This window comes from Thalassophryne amazonica, chromosome 15 (genome assembly GCF_902500255.1).
Source record: "Thalassophryne amazonica chromosome 15, fThaAma1.1, whole genome shotgun sequence".
In the NCBI taxonomy this organism is placed as follows: domain Eukaryota; kingdom Metazoa; phylum Chordata; class Actinopteri; order Batrachoidiformes; family Batrachoididae; genus Thalassophryne; species Thalassophryne amazonica.
In genome coordinates this window covers 82,414,939-82,441,192 of record NC_047117.1, presented here as the reverse complement: position 1 = coordinate 82,441,192, position 26,254 = coordinate 82,414,939, and the positions used below count along the sequence as shown (strand labels likewise).

The 26,254-nt window shown below is 40.0% G+C and overlaps 2 protein-coding genes across 3 annotated transcripts in view; one reads left to right on the top strand and one right to left on the bottom strand.

Annotated features, from left to right (window-relative positions):
- Window positions 1–12,803, bottom strand: part of LOC117525666 (endonuclease V-like) — a 43,374-nt gene extending 30,571 nt beyond the window's left edge. For both annotated transcript variants that reach the window (XM_034187588.1, XM_034187589.1), the window contains exons 1-3: window positions 12,656–12,803; window positions 9,491–9,662; window positions 5,574–5,708 (exon numbers count right to left, since the gene is read on the bottom strand). In XM_034187588.1, the coding sequence (XP_034043479.1) occupies window positions 5,574–5,708; window positions 9,491–9,662; window positions 12,656–12,696 (348 nt within the window). In that variant the 5' untranslated portion in view covers window positions 12,697–12,803. The remainder of the gene's footprint in view (window positions 1–5,573; window positions 5,709–9,490; window positions 9,663–12,655) is intronic.
- Window positions 12,804–17,132: 4,329 nt separating this feature from the next.
- Window positions 17,133–18,047, top strand: LOC117526651 (myeloid-associated differentiation marker homolog). Its single transcript, XM_034188706.1, has one exon. It carries the CDS (start codon window positions 17,133–17,135, stop codon window positions 18,045–18,047), a length of 915 nt encoding a protein of 304 aa, XP_034044597.1.
- The last annotated feature ends 8,207 nt before the right edge of the window (window positions 18,048–26,254 follow it).

Genomic DNA, 26,254 nt, shown 5'->3' with positions numbered 1-26,254 from the left:
TAAAGCGCAATTTGTGACCGAACGTCCCCAAATCAGACACAACAGGGTTGTTCCCTAAATATAAGCACATGCACATATACACAAAAAACAAACCGCACTTTTAAATGCCTGATTAAAATCTGTATTCTTAACTCAATTTGTGAATTCAGCAATTATTTCTCTTTTTAAACTATTTTCAAATGGATTTTTAAAATACACTATTTATTAATTGATGAATGCATTTTTGAATGAAAGGTTTAATGTTCTCAAATTATTTTTTCATTTGAACATTTATAGATTAATATTTAGTTTGCAATTTCTTTGAATATTTCCTCTTTTTATTGCCCATTAAAATGTAAATTAATTACACTATAATATTTTAATGTGTACATTATTAATTCATTTGTAATCAATTTTCTTCATGTCTACTTTTACTGTAAAATTAGTTATTAGTTAATAATTTCAAGCTTTATTTCTATTTCGGTGAAACTTCTGGCCCTTCATAAAGTATTTGCTCATCCAGGAATTCAGAATTTCACTTTTAAAAATAATTGAAAGGTTTTTAAATGTATTTATTTAGTATGCAAAAGTCAAATGTTAATTGCAGCAAGTGAAATGTCTAGTTTAGTTAACAATGATGAATTTTTGATTTTATCAGGGGTTTTTTCCCCATTTTCATTCACACAGTGTTTGAGCGCCATCTACCAGTCTGGTTGTGTTCTGTTCCTCCCAAACATCTGCAATAATTTTCTTACTTACTTTGTTGCAATGATGGAAATGCATGTTGTAAATATTTTGATTTCAATCCATTACATTCAAGTCCATACGTATTTGGACAGTGGCACTGCCAGTACACTACAATGGAGTTGAAATTAAACAATTACAATATGATTGTAGACTTTCAACTTTAATTCAAGAACTTGAACATAATTATTGCATGAGCCATTTCGGAACAATATGTACATATAGTGCCATACGTAATTGGACAAAATAAGGATTATTAGGGGAGGTGATGGTCTAGTGGTTAAGGCGTTGGGCTTGAGACCAGAAGATCCTTGGTTCAAATTCCAGCCTGACTGGAAAATCACTAAGGGCCCTTGGGCAAGGTCTTTAATCCCCTATTGCTCCCGGTGTGTAGCGAGCACCTTGTATGGCAGCACCCTGACATCAGCGTGAAGGTGAGGCATTATTGTAAAGCCCTTTGAGCGTCTGATGTAGATGGAAAAGCGCTATATACGTAATTGCAGTCCATTTATTATTTTTATACAAATCATCACTTTTAAAGCCAGTTTTCTTTGGACATGTCAGGAGATGGACACATGAACATTTCCAAGTCACTGAATATGTCTTAGGCTTCATTTCTATCAACCATTAACTCATACAAACAATATGGTACCATGTGGTAAAGCTGTCTGGAGTAGGCTGTTCTCAAAAAAAAAAAAGCAACTGTTCAAGGAGACAGGTGAGGGAAGCCAGCAAGACACTCATGACTGCTCCGAAGGAGATATATGCTTTGTGGCCGTGATTGGAGAAGCTGTGTGTATTGCACCTTTTGTCCTGTTGTCATCACCAGGTGGTACAGCTCCACGGTGGAACGGAAAACACAAAAGTGTTTTTCTTAAAAAGATTGAGAATTCAGCTACAGTTTTCCAGACAACACATGGGCGATTCATTCAAGTTTTCTTACATGTAAATCTTTCTCTACTCCACTCTACCATGAAGCTCCACAACTGTTGATGGAACACAAGAACATTTGCACGATGCAGTTTCTCCGTCACAGCTACAGAAACCTATAATTCAGAACTGTCATGGTGTCTTGGTGGTTTCTCTCACTTATTTAGGGGAGGTGATGGTCTAGTGGTTAAGGTGTTGGGCTTGAGTCCAGAAGATCATGGGTTCAAATCCCAGCCTGACTGGAAAATCACTAAGGGCCCTTGGGCAAGGTCTTTAATCCCCTATTGCGCCCGGTGTGTAGTGAGCGCCTTGTATGGCAGCACCCTGACATCGGGGTGAATGTGAGGCATAATTGTAAAGCGCTTTGAGCGTCTGATTCAGATGGAAAGTGCTATAAAATGCAGTCCATTTACCATTTACCATTTCCTTCTTGCAGTCACTCAGTTTTGTCCAATTACTTAAAGTCTCTGGAGAAACTGTGTTAAAAAATAAGTGCAATTCCTTAATGTTTAATGCAATATTTTTGTTAAACCCCTTGAATTAAAGCTGAAAGCCCACACTGTGCACGCACACACACACACACACACACACACACACACACACCACACACACACACACACCACACACACACACACATACACACACACACACACACACACACACAGTTTCATTTAACTCCACTGTCGTGCTGCACAGAGGCAAAATAACAAAAAACAAAACAAACAAAAAAAAAATCGGACCTGACTGTACTTTATAGCATGAATGTACAACATCCTCAGAAAATGGGAAGAACTGGTATCCTGGGACACACTGGTCAGGCTTCAAATAACCCCTCAGTCACAGGACAGTGACCGTGTTGATGGTGAATTTCGAGTCAGATCCTCCTCCAGAACTCAAACATTGAATGATTGCTTAAAGCCAATTAATAAGTCATCAGCTAACAGGAGCACAGCGTTGAGTGTGCAAATGATTACATCATGCCCTGCGAGTGCACATTCCTGTACACCTACATGTGTGGGGATGAGGAGAAGTAATGGGAGTGAGTGATGACAGCGTGGGCAGAGCCAAACAGAAGTAAGTGGGAGAAGATCGAGAGCAGACTTCGTGACAGAAAACCATTGTGTCAAAAACTGGAGCTGCAATTTATTTCAAATTAAATATTATTCCTTTAACAAGCTCAGAAAAGTTAGGAATCTGTCACACGTTACACTTTTTAAAACAAAAGCAATCACTCACATCATTCCTCATTCTTCTTATGAGAACTTGGAGAAAACATTTTCTTTTTTAAGGCAGCTTCGTTTGCAGGAGTAATTAATTTTGTGAAAAATCAGCATAAACATGGCACACCTGAAGGTAAGACTCTGGAAAGTCAAAATCTAAATGTTACAGTCAAAGTTCTTGTACTTAAAGGTATAGTGCCACTGGGTTTTTTAAGATTTAAGTCATAAAAAAGATTTTTCTTTGGCACTACTATAATTTTAAATCCCCAGCATTTAGATGATGGATTCATAAAATGATTTTGCTAATATGATCAAAATTCATGCTGTCTCAAAACAATTTAGAATTTCAACCCCTGAGGGGAAAAAATTCAGGGAATCAAATGATATGACCAACATTTCAGAGATCTGGAAGTGATTTAGAAGGAATCTTATGGATGTCAATGTAAAATGGGTCACAGGTGATCTCAAAACCTCACACGTGCACATGTACTTCTTCCTGCAGTTAGTATGCATGACAGTGATGAAGGAAAAGACAATATTCACTATGGAATTTTCCAACAGATAAATATTTCCTCTTCATTAAAATGAACTGTAATTTTGCAACATGCTACAAAAATATATTACATTATAATGCTTGGATTTCGGCACAAACTAAATATTCTCAGTTTTGTGAAACTTGAAAGGCCCTACAGCTTTAATGCCAAAATAAGCTAAACTTGTCAGTTAAAGCACACAAACGACCAATAAGCAGAATATAAAAACAACAACAACAAAAATATACTGTGGCATGACAAGGAGTGACACTGTACGGCTGTAATGAAGGGTTATTTTAGTAACCAATTAATCTATCGATTATTTATTTTTGATTAATCTAACAATTTTAAAATAGGTTTAATGGTTATATTCTGATCAATTGATCATCCTTTGTGTAATTTACCTGCAAATCATAACAATAAATTCCACAAATAACATTTAACCTTGCATTCAAATATGTTGTCATAAAAAGTACTTATTTTAAAAATTTTTAAAAACCCACACCATTTTCTAAAAAAAATGAAAAAGGTAGTCATGCTGGGGAGAAAAATATGGAAGAAAGGCTTGCACACAGCCTTGCCTCTTCCCAAGACACAGAATTAAACCCTATATTTAATTGGGCTGCAACTAACAATTAGTTACATTATCAGTTAATCCGTTATTTATTTTCTGGCGTAATCCATGAATTGTTTAGTCCATAACATGTCTGAAAAATGGTGGAAAAATATTGATCAATAAGTAATGGATTTTGGTTTCCCACAACCCAAACATATTCATTTACTGTCACAGAGAAGGAAAGAAACTGAAAAATAGTCACATTTAAGATGTTGAGATCAGAAAATTAAGAAAGAAAGAAAGAAAGAAAGAAAGAAAGAAAGAAAGAAAGAAAGAAAGAAAACAATTATTTGATTACCAAAATAGTTGGCAATTATTTTAATAATTAATCCTGTTTGATATTTTCACACTAAAATGTTCAATTTCAATTTCTTTTCATTTATATAGCGCCAAATCACAACAGAGTTGCCTCAAAGTGCTTCACACAAGTAAGGTCTAACCTTACTAACCTCCAGAGCAACAGTGGTAAGGAAAAACTCCCTCTGACGAAGAAACCTCAAGCAGACCAGACTCAAAGGGGTGACCCTCTGCTTGGGCCATGCTACTAATACAAATTACAGAACAATTCACAGAAAACAAGACTGTCTGCATTTATAATGCTTTTTTTAAACCTACTATCAGTGTGGAATAAATAAATTTAACACTGGGGCACCTGGGTGCCGGATCAGGCCCACAGAAATGCACCATTTGGCCAAAATGTTGTTGCTGATGTTCCTGAGCCTCCCAAAGTAACCGCCCATTTAACATAAAGACAGTCCAGTGCTAATTAAGGATTCTCTGAAGAGGTTTGGTACCAAAGACATCCAGTCGTCACTTTAGGTCACTGGTTAGGGTCCAAGTCTCATAGGACAGGAAGCACCACAACCCCAAACAAGTAGAATTTCTCAACAATCCTCAACACTGAGTGATTCTATACTTTCCCCCTCTACTTCATCTGGAAAACAAAAAAGTTCTTTCATCATCATTTCCACAAAGTGCTGAAAAAGATTCCCAACACCAGTGGGATGCGACTATAACATTTGAGACAAGGGTTTTCTCCTCTGTGGACAGACATCACACCATCAGGACTTGTTTGACTTAAACACTTTTAATGCACTTAATAATAAACTGCAAAAGCCTATCGGACAGCTGGCGGAGCTCGAATTTCAGTTCAAATATTTCAAGACACTAAAAATAAATAAATAAATAAATAAAACGAATTCACTCGATTGCACTGCCTCGCTGCCACCTACTTTTTCCATGTTTGATTTATTAGCCACAGGAAAGCTGAAATATTTGCAGAAAACCATATTTTAATATCTCATGTAGCCACCACCAAGACTACCTCATCTTCTTTACCACGGTTCACATTTTCACAGATATTTTAGTGTTCCAAGTGGAAAACAACTTTTTGTATACCAAACCTAATTTTTTTTTTTTCATAATATTCCAGATGGTTTCAAATTAAGTTCAAGAATCAGGACAGAACCCATTCTGTTAAAAAAAAATGAAAAGAAATAAATGACATAAAAAAGCCGTAGTATCAAAGTGTGCAGATGTTGGGATGCTGACCTGAGGCATAAGTTGGGGCTGGTTCCTTTCCAGCCTCTGCAGGGCATCCAAGAGGAAAGGGGTTTCTCTGAAAGCCAAAAATCCAGCTATGTAGGGGGCTGTCAGTGCCACCATCTGACTGTCCTCATACAGAACCTGTGGGGGACCGGAGGAATCAAAGTCACAATTTAATTTATTTATTTATTTTTTTTTTATGACCTTAAAGAATAAGAGAGCTGGGTCAAGGCTGCACATTTGGACCTATTTTTCCACATTGTTTAACTTCCCACCAAATTAAAAAAAAGCGCCCATCACGATACCGCCATGCATACAATGGCCTATGTGCACAATCCAATTTATTTCATTTATATAGTGGCAAATCACGTCAAAGCTGCTTCAAGACGCTTTACACAAATAAGTCTAACCTTACCAACACCCAAAGCAAGCACACAGGTGACAGTGATAAGAAAAAACCCCTTCTGATGATATTGAGGAAGAAACCTCAAAGCAGACCAGACTCAAAGTGGTGAGCCTCTGCTTGGGCCATGCTACCGACACACTTGACAACACAATATACAGGAAATTTTGGGGAGTCCATGCAGGTGTCCAGGACAGGAGGCAGGCTGGGGAGAAGAGGGGAGGAGGTGCGTGAATGCATTGTTTTCTAGTCACCACAGTAACTACACGCACACACAGACATATGCTAATCTATGCTATGTCTACAAGTACTAACATATATAAAAAAAAACTTCTGAAACAGCCTTGTCACTACCCAGGCATTATTATATTCCTTCACCCAGCAAGATATTAATGTCTGTGAGCAACACATTACTTCACGAAAGTCTGCTAAAGATTAGATAAGGCGGTATCCTTGCCACTTGGCCCTAGCTTGAAATTATGCATGAGTCTGTGTAAATGGGCCACGGCAACTATGATAAACTCTGTATAATACCTGCCCTCGGCCTTGGATGCTGTGGCCTCAGCCTCGAGTTGTTATGACTCGATAACAGGCAGGGCAGGTGATCTTCAAGACCAGGGACTGTGACCCCTGGTTTAGACCTTAATGTATGGGGCTTTCACGTGAACATATGATTTGGTGCTGCATAAACAAACTGAATTTAAGTTATATCAAAAATATCTCAAATATTATCATTATCAAGGTGTGGCGAAAGTAGTAAATTATTTTACGCCACAAGAAACTGCCTCGTCGCTTTCGAAACAAATCACCAGCCTCTTTGTTTTACACTAAACTGGAACAAATGATTTGTGAAACCATAAAGAAAAATGCAAATGCCACAAACTGTGAGAGTATGTTTTATATCCAGTGTTTTCTGACCTTACTGCATTTTATTCACAATTCTGTAGTGAGAAGGCATCATAAAGCAAGCAGAACCTGTTCTTACTGATTTTCAAGCAGGCCGGTCCTCTCCTAAATCAGTAAAAACACTGATTTAGGAGTGGATGGTAAATTGGTAGCAACACAGATAAACGAGCGGTTGTCCACAATCATACATTTTGCAGTGCAAAAACTGCCCCTCTCAAAATAAGACAATCTGAAATCAAGCCAAACTGTCTTGCATAGGCAAAAATTCTGCCAAGAATTTTTAGAATTCTCAAAACTAGCAAAATGTCTTGGCACTGAATAATCAAAATGTGCCTTAAAATTAGACAGAATTCTTATTTTAAGATTACCTCTGTCTTAAAATAAGGAAAACAATGTTGTTCCTTTGCTTGGATGATTTGAAATCCATTGCCTTTGCTTGTTACTGTTAAATACAACGTGATATTAGCTGGAAAAACTTGTTAAGAAAAAGTGAGATACATTTTCCCAAAATAAGACATTTTTCTTATATAAAAAATGCTTGACAAGATTACTTTTCTATTTAGACAAAAATTAAGTCAAATTTTCTTTAAACAAGTCTCTTTTTTTACTTTCTTAGATATCAGTTTTTGCAGTGTAGTCTTTCTTATTAACATTTAGGAAGTATAACACTGATTAATTCACCAATGTTCCATTTTGATCACGTGCAGACAAAAAAATTTGGCCATTTGAACTTTTCTAGCAGGAGCACAGGTGCAGCTTTTGGACCAGGCTTCATTTTTCAACATGTTCTGGACTCTGCATGGAGATGTTTTATGAATCAAGGCAATGAGAACTGTCAGCTACCATCCCACTTATGTTGCCTTGGACCATTTCTGCCTCCTATTACGCCAGAAAGTAAACTGGAAATTTACTACTACTAGTGGAGTTATAATATAGATGGTGTCAGATTGCTTCCTGCAACGTATTCTTCTTCTTCAAGGAGCACCAATACATTCTCTCTGTGAGGCATCATTTCCCAAATATAAAAGCCCCAGCCTCTAAGATTCCCATGAATGGCAACTATATGGAGTGCATACATGGTGCAGTTCTCCTTATTTGATTTACAATTTTAAAAAGTGCTTTGCGCTTCGATCATTTTCCCGTGAAGCTCAACAGTATGAGCCGTGAGTACAACCAATAAAAGCGACCAATTGTGGTTTGTGTCAAAAAGTGGCCTAAGGTGGCTGTGTTGGAGTAAATTGTAAGCAACCGGGGAACATAACCGCATTATTGGACAAGTGATTCTGAACAGCATTTCATTAGCTCCAACTGATGTTACTGCAGAACTGGTTCATACATCAAATGAAAAATTACGCTGACAAATGCCATTAATTATAACAGTGTGTATAATGGAAATCAGCAGTAGGCCACCTTAACACACACATAAATTAAAAGAGGAAGGAATTCACCAGAGGAAAAAAAAAAAACATAATCATATTAAAATAATGACTGTAAAGGTCATCTTAAGTCTTGAACCTCAGCTCTCTGTTGTATTTATCAGTTTGTAACATTTGAGTAGTCAGCTTTTTGTAATGAAGTTACCTATGTTGAATGAGTTTACTTATCCTCCAGTTTATTACTAACCATGTTATCAGAACAGGCACCAGTTATGTGACTCAAAAGGTTAAACAAATAAATAGCAAAGGTCTCTTCGTTATAGAAATAGGTTTGGATACTTACTGCTGACATTTCAGATGGAACTTTTCCAGCGTACATGCAGCACATTTCCTTCATAATTACTGTTTATCGCAGTCCACGAGCCAGTAGTTAATTTTGACTTAATCAGTACTACTTAAGGAAACTAAGCAGCACTTACAGTCCAGCCTCAGTACACCACGGCCGACAAAAAAATGTATGGTGGCCATCCCAGGGCGGTAGCTGTAGCCAGGTAGGGGTCAATGAAGAATTACACAGGGGTCAAAATTGAAAAACGTTTTCATCCAGATGCCCTATCAGGTGGGGCATCTGGATTAAAGTTGTGTCAGGTAGTTTGGACACCAATTTTCTGTACCGAGTGTGATAACAATCAGGCAATTAGGAAAGAGGTTATTGCTCTCACAAGTTTTTTTTACAACGTACACTCCACTGACCTTGAACTTTGGACCCCAAAGTTAATAGCCTCTTGAGGTCAATATACCAAAGACACTTTCCATATTGGTGAGAATTAGGCAGTTATTGCTCTCACAAGACTTTTGCAATGCACACCTTCCATTTTGGGGTCACGATAACATAATGGATATACCAAGTTTGGTGACAATCGGCAGGGTATACTGAAGTCATCTCACTCCAACTGAAATGCTGCTGACTGCTGATTGAATTGACTGACTCACTCATTCACTCCCCAGTTGTGCATAGTGATGTCTACCTGCCTACGCCATTGGAAAAAAGGCACAAGCACACGAATTGACTAATACCTATTTCCAAAGAAGCTCCCCCCCCACCCCTTCTTTCCACTCTTTATATTCACAAAAGGCTGAGCCCCCCCCGAATGAAAGCATGCACACAGAAAAAAAAAAAAATAACATAAAAACTTTATGTTGTTCATTAGCAGAATAATTCAAAAAGTATCTCTCACCTCCAGGTCAGGGTAGCTCAGAACCACAAGCTGTGCACAGGCATTGACATCATCCCCTTTAATGAAGGAAAGGTCCACTCCACCAACTCTCTCCAGGCCGCAGAAACCTGGGATCTTCTGCCAGTCCTCTGTGTCCTCCTCCACCACTTGCTGTCTGAGCTGCGTCTGTTTACTGCACAAATAACAGTTACACCGCTACATGCAAGATCTTATGTGTCAGATATCAGTGTTTTATGTCAAATTACAGATGTGATGAAGCAAAAATCCAGCTGTGCCATTTTGTCACACAGCACAATGCCACAGATTTCACAACTTTTGAGGGATGATGCACCTGGAATGCAGATGGCAGGGATGTCCACAAAAGATGATTTCTAGATTAGATTAGATTATATTAGATTCAACAGAATTTTACTAATCCCTTGGGAAGACTCCCTCAGGGAAATTAAGGTTCCATCAGCATTGTATGGCAGCAGACAGGGTAAGAAGCACACAGATTATCAAAAGTGAAAGTAAAATAAACAGTTTGCAAATATAAATATAACTACACAATATAAATACTAGACATACTGATCAATACTGGTTTACAGGATACTCCTGTTCCTCTCATTCCGACTTCTGTCTTCCTGTTACTCCTCCTCCCCGAGTGAGGAGTTGTACTGTCTGATGGCCTGAGGGACAAAGGAGTTTTTCAGTCTGTTGGTCCTGCACTTGGGAAGGAGCAGTCTGTGGCTGAAGAGGCTCCTCTGGTTGCTGATGACGGTGTGCAGAGGGTGACTGGCATCAAACTGAACTGAATGTTAATTTTACTACCATAAGTCGCTTCCAACCAGTCTCACAACTGCACGACTGTAGCCACACTAGCCCACGACTGCTATGTCCAGCGTCTTCAGCTCATAAGAAGCATGTGTATCTCTGCACTGTAGTGTTACCCCATTATTTATTTGCAAAACTCGTTGAGTTTGGTTAGGCAGCAAGGTGATCACTTTTAAGAGAATTTTTTTTCTAAATCCAACTCCAAATTCTCAACAGGACTGAGATCTGGACTCTGACTTGTCCACTCCAGAACATAAACATGACATAAGCTACTTTTAAGGCATTCTTGTGCCAATTTTGGCTTAAGATTTGAAGATGTTTTGCTGGAAATCAAATCCTCTCCAAAGTGACAGGTTTCTTGAAAACTGTATCAAGTTTTCTTCCAAAATCTTCAATCATAATGAGCATATCAGTTTACTGTATCCTCGAGATATTCACTGACTTGAAAAAGTGATATTCCACCACTTCATACAGCTTCCAATAAATTTCAAGCTCAAAACCACTAGGTGGCAATGTTTAGCTGTGTATATCTGTTGGGGTTGTGAATGAACTATGACGTTTGTTAGTTTAACCCTCAGATCTCCAATGTCACTCTCCTGCATCCTGATCATCTTTTCTTTGTATTTGTGTTACCGGATCACACATTTATACAGTATTCTACAGATATAGATGTCTCACATTAAAAAAATGGAGATCGTTCTGAACATTTTGACATGCAGCACATGGGCATTATACTAACAAAAAGTACCTTAAAAGGGAAATTTATGAAGATATGGCAAAAAGTGAAAATGCCATTTGGGCTATGATAGTTAAATAATGTGTGTTGTGTTGTGTGATTCACAGTTTGCATTGGGTATCATATCAATAGGAACCACCTTTTTCTTTTTATGTTTGCTGCACTTGATGCTGATTTGTGTTTCTTGAGTTCTAAGTTGGTTTTGATACAAGGGTGATTCTTAGACTACGGGCACTTATTATGTCCTTTGATCATATTGTATGAAAAACAGAAAAAAGGGGAAATTTCACACTTTTATAGTTATCTTTACAATAAAAGTGTGTCAAGAAATTTGTTCTAGTAGTCTGTGATGACTTTCTCACCTTTTTTCAGCATCATTATATGCAAATTGTGCTTGTCCCACACCCAGACTTTTGATCTTCAATGATAAAAATGAATGGTAAAGAAACTTTTTTTTTTCTAATGTTTTAAAATATCTCTGAATAAAATATCAGTAAAATAATCAAAACATAATTGGGGTATTCAATGTCATACAACTGTTGTGATTTTTTTAAACAAAATGTAGTTGTCCCACACTATTGGCGTAATTTCCACCACAACACTGTAATGTCCCTTTAAACAGTTTGTATGAAAGATTGTTTGGGTAGTTTCTATGGAGATAAACAGTGTTATCAGAGCACATGTATATAGCGCCAAATCACAACAAACAGTTGCCCCAAGGCGCTTTATATTGTAAGGCAATGGTGTGGTGGAAATTACATTTACAAGGCCAATAGTGCCCGTAGTTAAAGAATCACCCACAAGTGACAAGGCACACTAGTTAGTGTGAGTGGTTTATGCAATTAAGACATATTATGGAATCATACATTCACAGTCCACTTTATAAGATACAGCTGTTCAATTGCTTGTTAACACAAATGGCTAATCAGCCAATCACACGGTAGCAACTCAGTGCATTTAGGCATCTAGATGTGGTGAAGACAATCTGCTGAAGTTCAAACTGAGCATCAGAATGGAGAAGAAAGAGGATTTAAGTGACTTTGAATGTTGTTGATGCCAGACGGGCTGGTCTGAGTATTTCAGAAACAGCTGATCTACTGGGATTTTCACACACAACCATCTCTCGGGTTTTCTGATAATGGTCTGAAAAAGAGAAGATATCCAGTGAGTGGCAGTTGTGTGGACGAAAATGCCTTGTTGATGTCAGAGGTCAGAGGAGAAAGGACAGACTGTGTGATGCTGTCACGTCAATATGGACCAATAACATCTAAGAACTCCTTCCAACACCTTGTTGAATCTATGCCATGAAGAGTTAAGGCAGTTCTGAAGGTAAAACATGTACTAGCAAGGTGTACCTAATAAAGTGGCCGGTGTGTGTTGTGTTTAATGTCACTGGACTTTTTACTGCACACTGACAATTCAGTAAGTTTTGAGATTTGGCGCCATAAGTCCAGAATTGTTGACAAAAACTGCAGCAGTAGAACAATGAAGTGTCTGGAGTGTCTGTCTGTAGCTTTTAGAGGTTTTTGAATTGTTGTGTTTGTAGCTTCATGATAACAAGCAGCTACAGTGTTCATATAATTATCAAACGTACTGCGGTTAAATGACCCTCTGACCTTTCCCACAGCTTGACCAAATCGTCGGCAGGAGCGGACATCTGTGAGCAAAGACGTTCAGCAGCTTCGGATTTTTAAAACAAATAAAAAATCACATCATGACATAAAGGAGGGAAAGCTGAGATGTTTCAGGGTTTTAGTTCCGCGTTGTGACGTCATCGCGGAGGCGGAGCCCGCATGACTGGCAGGTATAAACAACGGGGGGGTCATACACGGTTAAACAATGTCATCTTGTGGTTGAAATGGAGAATTACACTAATAATCTGTTGGAAATCATGTAATTAATATTTGGGGTGAATTGTTGAAAGTAATGGAGAGTACAGGCAGGGTGGAGTGGGTGGAGAAAGAAGATTTGTGACTGAAGAATATCAGCAAGAGTGAAGGGGAAAGTTTGTAAGACAGTAGTGAGACCAGCCATGCTGTACGGCTTAATTTCAGTTCCATTCAATTTCAATTTATTTTCATTTATATAGCGCCAAATCACAACAGAGTTTCCTCAAGGCACTTCACACAAGTAAGGTCTAACCTTATTAACCCCCAGAGCAACAGTGGTAAGGAAAAAGTCCTTCTGAGGAAGAAACCTCAAGCAGACCAGACTCAAAGGGGTGACCCTCTGCTTGGGCCATGCTACAGACACAAATTACAGAACAATTCATAAAACAAATATGCAGGAAAATCTGTTGGTGCACAGCACAGGAGGGTCTCCAGCACAACTACTACACCCATCTCTGGATGAAGCTGCACCTTAGACAGAGAGAACAAACAGAATCAGGTATCAGAAAGACAAGAAATACAGTATAATTTGTCAGCATTAAACACCAAGAAAAACAGGAAATACTAAGGTGATCGCTGGCCACTAGCCCTAAGCTTCACTGAAAGACCCAGAATTTAGATAACGTTGAGGCCGCAGCACGCTCCGTTTCCTAATAAAATGAATTAAGAGTAAAAAGCATAGAACTATGCTAGCCATACGAAAGGGAAAATATATGCATCTTAAGTCTGGACTTGAAAGTCTCTACAGAATCTGTTTAATTGATGTAGGGAGATCATTCCACAGAACAGGGGCATGATAAGAGAAAGCTCTGTGACCCAGACTTCTTATTCACCCTAGGGACACAAAGTAGTCCTGCACCCTGAGAACGCAAAGCCCGGGCCGGTACGTAAGGTTTAATCAGGTCAGCTAAGTAGGGAGGCGCCAGTCCGTGAACAATTTTATGGACTAGTAGCAGAACCTTAAAATCTGATCTCGCTGGGACAGGAAGCCAGTGAAGAGATGGCAAAATGGGTGTAATGTGGTCAAACTTTCTTCTTCGTGTCAAAAGTCTGGCTGCAGCATTTTGAACCAACTGGAGACCCCTAATGCTGGACTGCGGTAAACCAGAAAATAAAACATTGCAGTGGTCCAAACTAGAAGGCTCAGAGATGGTGGCAGGAACAAAAAGACAGGAGGCAGAGCTGGAGGTGGCAGAGCTGAAAATGTTGAGATTGTCTTCGGGAGTGATGAAGATGGACGGGTGTAACGGAGGCCAGCAGGTGTCACTGTGCAGATGTAGTTAGTAAACTTCACTCCCAACAGCGCAAAAGGATTCTCTGGTCACAAGGCCAGAGCCCTGGGCTTTAGCCTTTTGGTTAGAGAGTCCGACTTCCATGCCGAAGATCGTGAGTTTGCGTCCCGAGGGGAGCGAATGGAAGTCATAACAACAATCCGCCAGCTGTTTATCCCTTTATCTACGGCGATGGCGCCCACGCCATATTTTCCATATGTATCAAAGTGCATTGTTAAGATAACACCAAGGGCTTTCCAATGATATATGGTGTATTACGGTAAACGTAAGCCTGTGATGTCATATCGCAGAGGAAAAACACGGAAGTTTCACACGAGTGCGTCGCTGATTCTCATTACCGTAAGTTCTCATGTAAGCCCTCACTCTGAACAATTTCAACACTGACAGCAAGCCAAGAACCCGTGCTTTCCAACAGTGTGCTATATGTTGCATATATTACGGTAAAGTGCGTTCGGTGAGTTTTGAAACGAGGGAAAAGTATGAAAAAGAGCGCAAAAGTGACAGAAAAGTACAGAGACAGACAGCAAACATAAATGTAGTAATGTTTGAGGAAAAGGCAGAGTGTTAGTGTCATTTGTGAAGGTGTGTGTGCAGTTTATTTTAAGTTTGGCGCACAGTATTGTTCGCAAGCCCCCTCCGCCCTTCTTGTTTTTCTGCACCGAAGCCACCCATCCTCTGCGCTCCGGGACCTCCCACTTTACAAATTAAGCACTGTACACAGGATTAGGAATGAACATATCAGAGCTCAGGTGGGACGGTTGGGAGACAAAGTCAGAGAGGTGGGATTGAGATGGTTTTGACTTGTGCAGAGGAGGGATCCAGGGTATATAGGGAGAAGGATGCTGAGGATGGAGCCACCAGGCAGGAGGAGAAGAAGGAGGCCAAAGAGGATTTTTTTTTATAGATGTGCTGAGGGAGGACATGCAGGTGGTTGGTATGACAGAGGAAGATACAGAGAACAGGGTCAGATGGAAATGACTGATTTGCTGTGGCGACCCGTAACGGGAGCAGCCAAAAGAAGAAGAAAAAGAAGACAAGATCAATTTGAGATTTGTATTTCAGTCAGTTTTATTGTGATTTATACACATACAACTTACGATACTTTATACCTTTATATATCATCACAACCAACTGCAACCAGGATTGTAAGTTGTATTTTTTTCAGATAGAGGTGAATTCAAAAATGTTTGTTTCCCTGTTGTATGAACCACTAATGCTTCAGTTCCTCCTTTTAATTTAGTTGTGGATCGACATGATTTCCTCATTCAGTCTCTTTTTTTGTTATTATTATTCTTTAACAAATACAGTAAAGAACATACAGTATTAAGCTTCCAATGTAACTTAAGGAATTTAAAGGAGAGACGAGAGAAAAAAAAAAACATAAGTACATAAACTGCCAGGGGTGCCTAAAGGTTACTGAGAGAGTAACTTATAAATCCTTGTGCCATTCTTATTTTTTAATACAACATAAATCTGTGCCGTATACCTTAAAATCATTACGAGTTAATAGGATTAATATATGTTACCCTGTAACATAAGTATGGGTTATAAAATAGGGTTTTAAAAAGGAATAGTTTACACCATGTGTAAACTATTCCTTTTTAAAACCCTATTAACCCAACCAATAATTTGCATCACTTTTTATCAAAACTGGAGCAAATTTAACTTTTGAGCCCTGTACAAACTGAAACTGACCTTTGTCACCATTTTTGCAGTTTTACCCCATAACTCCACAGAATTCAGTCATAGATAGTCCAAACTATACCCTTTTGGAATCTTTACGACCAGACAAATAATGTGCTATGGTTTTCAATATGATTGGAGGATAATTCTTCTTTTAACCCCTATCTGGCTGCCTATTGAAAATTCAAGTAGCCAGTCAGTTTTTCACAACAGTGATGTATAAGGAGTATTTGTGCTGAATTTGGTGTTTGTTTCAGCATTTGAAAGATTTCTCTGTAAATATTCTGTTATCTGCTGCACTATGAGGTCGTGTTCAGAAGAAAAGTCACAAAAATGATATCACTGTCCAAATACTTATGGACTTGATTGTTTACCAGAAAATGTAAAAGGATCCCACCCACTGTTTTATGCTTGTATAACAATAAACCATTTAATGCTGATGGCTGTATAACAGTAAAAGATTTACAGCTTGTTGCTGGAACGGAGACAGACGCAGTGCTCTGTTTTTTGTTTTTCTTTTTTACTGTTGTTAACATAAAGGGTGGGATGAGGGGGTGAATACATTTTTGTTGTTTTTTACTTAAACTGAGTCTTTTCTGTGGTGGAATCACAAATCCGCACTCCACACCACAACACTTCAATCAGACGTGCACAACTGTGCAAACTCCAAGTCTCGTGTGAATGCTCCTCTGACAACCTCAGACTCTGTGAACTCGTCTGAGAAACACCTGCGAGTGTATTTCTCAGGTGGTGACGCACCACAGTCAGAACCCTGAACACTTCATTCCTCATGTGCCAGGAAAAAAAAAGGAACCACTTCATGAGAATCAAAGGTGGGAGGAAGATAAATGTGTTTGCATGATGGGTTTGTGTGTGTTTGCACCTCCACCGAAAGCGTGCTGCTGCAAACTCATAAAGGAAGTAGGCGAGGCCTGACGTGACAGTGGCAGAGCTGCACAATATCCCGAGCGGGTTTTACTTTTTCACCTTTGCGCAGCTTGTGGTGGAGCAAAGAGGAAACGTGCTCATGTGTGATGAGTGATTTGGCCTTTTTGTCTGAGGGCATTTTATCCATGATCCTGCTCTATTTGGACTATCCTTCAAAACTCAACGTAATCAGGAGATTTTAAGACTGCTGAATGATTTTTTTTTTTTTCTTGTTTTGTCAGAGAAACCAGGACTGAGCTGCACTTTTGGATTCTGGATCGTTCAGGTTCAACGCCGTGACAATGCCGTTGGTCGTACTGGAGGCCAAGGACATTGCCAGTCCGATCTTTGTGGTGAGAACATGGGAACTTTTGTCGAGTTGCCTCACCTTCAGCCTGGTGGCCTCGCTGGACCCCTCCGAGTTAAACAAAGACCCGTCGTTCGTACGCCAACACAACTCATTCAGGGTGTTCTGCATGTTCATCTGGTGCTTCTTCTTCATCGTCACGTTGCTCGTCCACGTTCTGAGCATCATCCAGTTTCACAGCCTCCTCCCCATATCCTGGAAGAACATGACTGTGAGCGTGGCCATCTTAGGCGCGTTAATGTGTCTGAGTGCCGCTGTGATTTTCCCTTGGATCATCATGGATCACGACCAAGTAAGGCCTCGCCCTGCGGTGGCCATTGTGGCATCCTGTCTCACAGTCTTGGCCTACATCGCTGAGTGCTACGTGCTTCGTTGCCAAGCGCAGGAGCAGAGAGGCTACATGTGCAGTCTGCCGGGCCTCCTGAAGGTCATCCAGTTCTGGGGCGTCTGTCAGATGATTCCACTGCTTGTCGAAGTGGTTTTTGGACACAAGACATTAAAAGGAGTGAATGTTTGGCAGCTGTGGGTGTTGGGGGCGTCATATGGTGTCTGTGGCCTCATGTCTGTTGTCACGTTCGTGGTGATTTTAGGCGACTTTGCCGGGCGATGTTTCATGCCTTTCGACAGACTTTTGGCCGCTTTCAGTCTGACTGGAGTTCTGCTCTACATGGTGACCACGGTGATCTGCTTCACCAGAGTGCTGTACCTGAAAGGCCTCGGACAAAACTCATTCCGGACCAGCGATGAGATGGTCCTCATGGAAACGGTGATCGCCTGCATTACCCTCTTAGCTTACACGGTTGACTTTGCCTTCTCCATTAAACTGTTGTGCGACAGGAGCCATTCTTAAATGGCTTCATCAACAACTATGTAAAAAAAAAAAGGGACATATGTGCGATTTGAACCGATGCGAGATTTTGCGAGCTATAAATGCTTTAAATCCACAGTGTGTAGGATTTAGTGTCCTCTAGTGGTGAGGTTGCAAATTGCATTATGCCGTCACCTGTCACAGTTTTGTGTCCCTTCGTGGTTTCACAGCGATTCGTGAACACTTGCCTCCTCTTGTGACAACATGTGTGATCCTCCCATCTTGTAAAAATAAGAGTCCTCAAGCTTGTTAGCCTGCGCTAGCAACCCGTAGACAGTCTCATGAGGAGTAAACACTGATTCCCTTTTTTTTCTTCACAAAATTCGAAAAACTGAGTAATGCTATGCTCATGGTGACAGTAAACTCAGAAAAACCCAAGGTGCAATGTGGAGAGTTCAGAAAAAACTGTGTTCGTCTGATGAATTTAGAAAAACAACATTTACACAACCAGCAGCATATTTGAACCCTGGTGTTGCGTTTACAAGGAACACAGAAATAAGTTAATACAGCTGCTTGCTGTGGGTGAGGAAGATGGAAAATGTGTCAGATGAGGGTATTTCTATTTGTAATCTGGATTTAGTGGCAACATAAATGACTGCAGATTTTTTGATAAAACTATACCACTGGCAACTTTATAATAATAAAATTATATATATATAATTTTATTATTATAAAAGTTTTATATATATATATATATATATATATATATATATATATATATATATATATATATATATATATATATATATATATATTAGTGCAAATAAACACAGAGGAAATGTAATGATTATTTCAAGAATTTAAATGGAATTTGTAATATTACTATTTCGTTAATAAGGAGGACACCATGATTGTAGTTCTTATTATGTGAAGTCCGATAATTTGGAACACTGAATTTCTGCCGGTTTCTGAGCAAATACATAAAAAAGGAAAAAAAAAATCCAACCATATGTTCAAATCATTTTTTCCAAGTAAGAGCTTGTAATTTCTGACTTTATAACATGTCGTGAACGCAGCATTAGTATGTCACTTTTTGGGATACTGTATCGACTTGGCGCCGCAACACGGTGGCCTCAGTGAGGGGGGCCCGCTCTCATGTAATCATGAAGAGCTCATTCAAGGCTGATAAAAATATACTGATTTGATATTGCATAACGCACAGGTGGTCATGACTGCTATATTTCATTTCTGCTAATAAACATCCCTAAATTGTACACACTGTAGCTTTAAAATTTAAGTTTATAGTTCAAAAATGTATAAAAATAATTACCACGACTCCACACTGTGTCAAACTCATATCGAATGTATTTAGAATTATTGATGTTGGGGGGGATTATGATGCAGTACACTGGAACACACACCTACACACACACACACGATATCCTGGTTTGCTTGAAAGTGTCGTGACTCATACTCTTATGATACGTGACCAGGGGAAAAATCATTGGTGATAAAGTTGAACATTGTTCATTGTGGACATTTTGGGATTTCAACTTCCACAAATACTCACCATAAAGGTACAGAGTGAAAATAAATAGTTTCCTTCATCATGTCAAACTAAGTGTAATGTTTTGTTTCAGGACATTTTTACTCAACGGTATCGCCATTCCTGGGGTTTTAAAATATGTAGAAGCATAAATGCAAAAGAACCAGTTTTGTATTATTAGAATGTTTCATAAAATGTTAAAAATGGGTTGTTTTAAGAAAATTCTGTGAAACTTTTTTTTGTTGTTGTAATTTTTATATCAACACCACCACTCAAAACAAACAAAATATTGCATGAAACATTTAGGAATAGGCATTTTTGTACTCGGTTAAGTTACTGGACAAAAATAAATATGAGAAACATTAACATTAAAATCATTCTCAGCTCGACTCCTCTGTGAAGTTGCAGAACAGAGTTATAGAGAGACCTTTGGCTGTTCAGGATTGCCAAGGCAGCTATCAAATGTACCACATATCAGGGTGTGTTCTAATCACATTTGTTTGTGCCAAGTTGTCTAGTCAAGTCCATAAGTATTTGGACAGTGGCCGTTTTTGATATGTTGCCTCTGTGCACTGCCACAATGGAGTTGAAATGAAATAACCAAGATGTTCTTTTAGTGTGGAAACCATTAGCTTTTAATCCAAGACGTTTTACCAAAATATCACATTAACCATAAAGTCATTATGAGCACTTTTCTACACAAAAAAGTAAACCCCTTCAGTTGCTCCCTTGTTTGCACTCAGGGTCACTACAGCAAATCCAAAGCGGATCTGCATGTGGAATTGGCACAAGTTTTGCGCCAATTCCACATGGAGAATTGGTGCAACATGCCTGCCTGATGCAACTCCATATTACATAGAAAAATGTTTGCCACCACCTCCGTGTTTCTACACAGTCCCTTCATTTTTAGAGACAAGCATAATTAGACAGATTAATTATAAACGGACAAAATTTGATTTTCACTCTGATTTCCACCAAGTGTGACAGACATCAGTGGGTTCCTGAATTGTACAGGTGAGCTCAAAATTTGCAAAACCTTCACGAAATCTGGTACATATATGTTGGTGGGTTTCAGAATGGAATGGGCAATGTCAACATTGCAAAGGTCAATCATTGGGTTCAAGGTCATGTCTGTCTGTTGTTGGTTGGTTGGTTGGTTGGTTGGTTGGTTGGGTCCCCCCCCCCCACACCCCCCCCCCCCCAACGCCCTTTGGCCAGTTTCTATCAGATGTATATGGCTGAAAGTCAACCACAAAGCTGCACTTAAAGGATTCATTTTGGAACAGGTCAAGGTCAACGGGTTCAAAAAACTGGATTACTCACCAAATTTGGACCAATCCTGGTACACATGTATATTTGACTAGTAGTGTATAGGTGGATTATGGAATTGTCCCAATAGTCACTAATAAGGTTAACCAAAGGCCAATCATCCAAGACAAGGCCAATGTCATTGGGGTCAAATGTCACATTTTCATCATGCAATGAACTGTTGTTTACCAGGATTTTTTTTAAAATCCTGAACAAAATGATACATTCCTATCCACACTATACACATCATACAACCTGCCATAGCCCTTAATGTCTGCATGACTATGGGTACTTTTGCAGAGTTCACTGAATTCGTTCATTTTGCAAAACATATAGCTGGCTTGTTATAAAGTATTGGATATGTGGGAGAACTGCTGGGAAATGTAACCCTGTCCTTTTGTTTTTCAACAATGCCTGAGAAAAAAGTATGGTCCAGGTGCTCACCCGCACAAGCTGCCTCAGGTTTGACCTGGATGCCACCATGCAATGGACGATCCATCAGCACCAAAGATCCCTGGTGCTGTCCTGTGGGTTCTTGGAACTATATCTCTTTGGAGGATCCATGGGTATGGCTGGAATGACTTTGTATCAAATTAGCATTACTTAAGGAGACTAAGATGAGAAGCATCACTTGCGTTGGGTGTCAGCTTCCATGTTTTGGCCATGTAACACATTTCTTCATGATCCAGTGTATAAGTGCGTGAGTGTTGAGGACCCCAGTGGCTGGAGGAGGCCAAGGAGGTGCCCACGCTTCACCTGGCTATGGCATATAGGTCGCTACTTTTGAGATATGGAGTTGAACTGGTTGCCTGCCTGGGTGGTTGCTATCCAGACTCAAAGCAGTTTATAGTCTATAGTAGTTCTATATGGCAAAGCTTAGCACCAGCATATACTCCTAAACCTGCCTTGCAATTAATTGTTCATGCATGAGCCTGATAAAGTCTGTGAATGAGTGAGTGAGTGGGTCTGCAAAATTTACGTGACTTAATAAAATTACTTCAGATTTGGAATTGTGGGTTCTCATGGATACTGGTGAGGACCAGTGAACCTCCTATTGTGGGCAATACAGCTGTCTTGCCAGTATTGGTTTTTTTTCTTAAAAACATAAATTGTAATGTTGGCACACTGAAATGTGACAGCGTGCGTTGATCAGGCAGGCAAATAGAAAGCTAATCTTTAGTTTGCATGTAATGTATGAATCACTGTTCCTAATCAAAGGCCACTGTTTGTTGTTGGCTATGTGCCACAAGTAGTTGTAGCCATGCATAATGGTCATGCATTAAAGATACTTGTTCTAGCATCATTGGAGGACTTTGCCAGTGTGACTATAAGACCAGACCGAGTATTTAAAGATCCTTCTGATTTTCTAGCTCAAAACGATGGTTGGCTTATGTGCTGATTTACGGTTCCGATGTCTAAGTTTTGTGAGGACACTAATGAAGCTTCAGATCTCCTGGGCCAGAGAATTTGCACAGGCAAATGAGTTTTTGAGTGTACAGTGCATCCAGAATGTGTTCACAGTGTTCACTTTTTCCACTTTTTGTTATGTTACAGTCTCATCCCAAAATGGATGAAATTTTGTTTTTTGTTTTGTTTTGTCCCCCCACCCCCCGCAAACTTCTACACACAATATCCCATAATGACATTATGATTTTTGCAAATTTATTAAAATTTTTAAAAACTAAGAAATCACATGTACATAAGTACGAGGTCTATTAGATAAGAAACCGACACTTATTTTTTTTTTAACTATATGGATTTGAATGACCTGCGATTACACGAATCATGCTTGAACCCTCGTGCGCATGCGTGAGTTTTTTCACGCGTCGGTGACGTCATTTCCCTGTGGGCAGGCCTTGAGTGAGATATGGTCCCGCCCTCGGCTGAATTCCTTTGTTTCACACGCTGCTCGAGACTGCGCGTGTTGCTTTATCAAAATTTTTTCTGGACCTGTGAGGAATATCCGAGTGGACACTATTCGAGAAATTCAGCTGGTTTTCGGTGAAAAGTTTAACGGCTGATGAGAGATTATGGGGTGTTTCTGTCGCTGTAAGGACTTCCTACGGAGCAGGACGTTGCGCAGCGCTTCCAGGCGCGGTCGTCAGCCTGTTTCGACCTGAAAACATCCTAATTTAAGGCTTAATTCACCCAGGACGTCGTGAGAGAACAGAGAAGATCAGAAGAGGCCGGCATGAGGACTTTATGCGGACATTCCACTGTTTAAGGACATTTTTTAATGAAAGACGTGCGCGCAAATTCGCCAAGTCGTTTCCGTGACGACTCGGCGAATCTGTGTGCGCCGCGACAGGAAAAACACCTCCGTGTTGAAAACCATTTGTAAAATTCAGGTGGCTTTTGATGGCTTTCAACAAGTGAGTAACTGAGAAATTGTTTAACAGCTTGGGCATGTTCCAACTTGCCCGTTAAGGTTTCCAACGGAGGTGTTTTTCCTGTCGCGACCCCCCGCGGTCGGGTCTGGCCCGACATGCGACTCTGCCCGCACGTTCTTTCATTACAAAATGGCCGTTAACAATGGAATGTCTGAATAAACTCCTCATGCCGACTTCTTCTGAAAGTTCTCTGTTCTCTGACGACTTACTGGGTCAACAGAGCCTGAAATGTGGAAGTTTTCAACTTGAAATGGCGAGACGCTGCTGCCTCGAAGCGCAGATCGCCGTCAGGCGCCGTGGGCCGTCCTTACGGCGACACTACCAGACCAAAATCTCTCATCAGCCGTTAAAATTTTTACTGAAAACCAGCTGAATTTATCGAATGGTGTCCACTCAGTTGTGCCTTACAGTTTTGAAAAAATTTTGATCAAACAAAGCAGCAGTCTCTGAGCCATTCCTAAACAATGAAAAAATCAACGAGAGGGTGGGCGACTCCTCACTCAAAGACTGCCCACAGGCGAATGACGTAACCGACAGGCGTGAAAAAACTCTCATGCCCACGAGGGTTCAAGCATGTCTGATGTAATCACACGTGAGAAATCCATATGGTTTTTGAAAAAAATAATAAGGTTGGATACTTTTCTAATAGACCTCGTATTCACAGCCTTTGAAATTAAGTACAGAATTGAGCTCAGGTGCATCCCATCTCCACTGATCATCCTTGAGATGTTTCTACAGCTCAATTGGAGTCCACCTGGGGTAAATTCAGTTGACTGGACATGATTTGGAAAGACACACACCTGTCTACATGTAAGGTCCCACAGTTGACAGAGCATGTCCGAGCACAAACCAAGTATGAAGTCAAAGGAATTGTCTGTAGACCTTAAAGACAGGATTGTCTTGGGGCACAAATCTGGGGAAGGGTACAGAAACATTTCTGCTCCTTTGAAGGTCCTAATGAGCACAGTGGCCTCCACCATCTGTAAATGGAAGAAGGTCAGATCCACCAGGACTCTTCCAAGAGCTGGCAGTCCGTCTAAACTGAGCGATCGGGGGTAGGACCTTAGTCAGGAAGGTGACCAAGAACCCGATGGTCACTCTGATCAGAGCTCCAGCATTCCTCTGTGGAGAGAAGAGAACCTTCCAGAAGGACAACCATCTCTACAACAATCCACCAATCAGGCCTGTATGGTAGAGTGGCCAGACGGAAGCCACTCCTTAGTAAAAGGCACAGGGGAGCTGACCTGAAATTTGGCAAAAGCCACCAGAAGTACTCTCAGACCATGAGAAACAAAATTTTCTGGTCTGATGAGACAAAGATTGAACTCTTTGCCGTGAATGCCAGGTGTCATGTTTGGAGGAATCCAGGAACCATCCCTGCAGTGAAGCATGTTGGTGGCAGCATTTGTGAATGTTTTTCAACAGCAGGAACTGGGAGACTCGTCAGGATTGAGGGAAGGATGAATGGAGCAATGTACAGAGACATCTTGGATGAAAACCTGCTCCAGAGCGCTCTTGACCTCAGACTGGAGTGACGGTTCATCTTTCAGCAGGACAGTGACCCTAAGCACACAGCCAGGATATCAAAGGAATGGCTTCAGGACAACTCTGTGAATGTCCTTGAGTGGCCTAGCCAGAGCCCAGACCTTAATCTGATTGAACATCTCTGGAGAGATCTGAAAATGGCTGTGCACCAACGTAACCTGATGGTTCTTGAAAGGTGCTGCAAAGAGGAATGAGCAAAACTGCCCAAAGATAGGTGCACCAAGCTTGTGGCATCATATTCAAGAAGACTTGAGGCTGTAATTGCTGCCAAAGGTGCATCAACAACGTACTGAGCAAAGGGTGTGAACACTTATGTACATGTGATTTCTTAGTTTATTATTTTAATAAATGTTTTAAGACAAAAAAAAAAAAAAAAAAAAATGAAGCCAAAAGCAAAATTCATATTACAGAAGTTAGTGGTTAGCAGTTAGTGGTATCTTTAGCTAAATGTTATTGTAGATTTTCAGTTTAGTATTATCACAGTTAGTGGATTAGCTGTTATCAAAGCTAACTTTTAGGTTAGCTGTGACCACCGCTGCTTCCCACAAGTAAAAATTTCCATGTCTCTCAAACAACTGAATTGTGTGCCCATTGCTTTATAACTGGAAAGGTGGAAATAATGAATTAGTCTTATTTAATTAGGGTTAGGGTTACAACTGAAGTCCCAAAACAGAACAAACACAATACAGAGAATGACGTTTAATACCCAATAAGAAGAGCAGCATAGACTCTCAGGTTCTTGACCTGAGTCTGTGTTATTGTCACCTGTAATCCCGATGTCACAGACCAAACGGTCCCCCCTAAATATCGGTCCACCCTGCCTCCACTGCACATGCGCCATTTCTGTGCATCAGCTGCGGTTCACCAATTATCACCTTGTTTCTGCTTAAAACTGCACTCCAGTCATCATCTATCTCAGCGACAAATATCTGAAGCTTTTGTACAACAATCATTTCCACATAAATTCAGCATTATTTCATAATAAAAGACAGAGGAAGCGATCAGTGCACCGCAGCCAGATGAGCTGATGCTGCTGCGTTCACTGCGCCTCCGTCATTTCAAAGCAACGGCAGCAACTCACCAATTATTAGAGCCCGACCGATATATCGGCCGGCCAATATTATCGGCCGATATAAGCCCTTTTCAAAGTACTCACTATCGGCCGAATCTTTGCCGATAATTTGTCATAAACAGAAGAGTTACTGAAATAATGTTTGTGTCTGCAATGTAAAATGTCCTTGCACCGTTTGTCCAGTAGATGGAGCTCTGACTCCATTCAACTGAGAGCTGCTTATAGATAGATAGATAGATAGATATAGATAGATAGATAGATAGATAGATAGATAGATATATAGATAGATAGATAGATAGATAGATAGATAGATAGATAGATAGGCCATTCAATAGATGTAGTAGTCAGGTTGCTAGATAGACAGAGGTAGATCGGCCATTCAATAGCT

Excerpts from the sequence above, each read along its gene's own strand:
- LOC117526651 (XM_034188706.1), top strand. The coding sequence starts at position 17,133 with ATGCCGTTGGTCGTACTGGAGGCCAAGGACATTGCCAGTCCGATCTTT.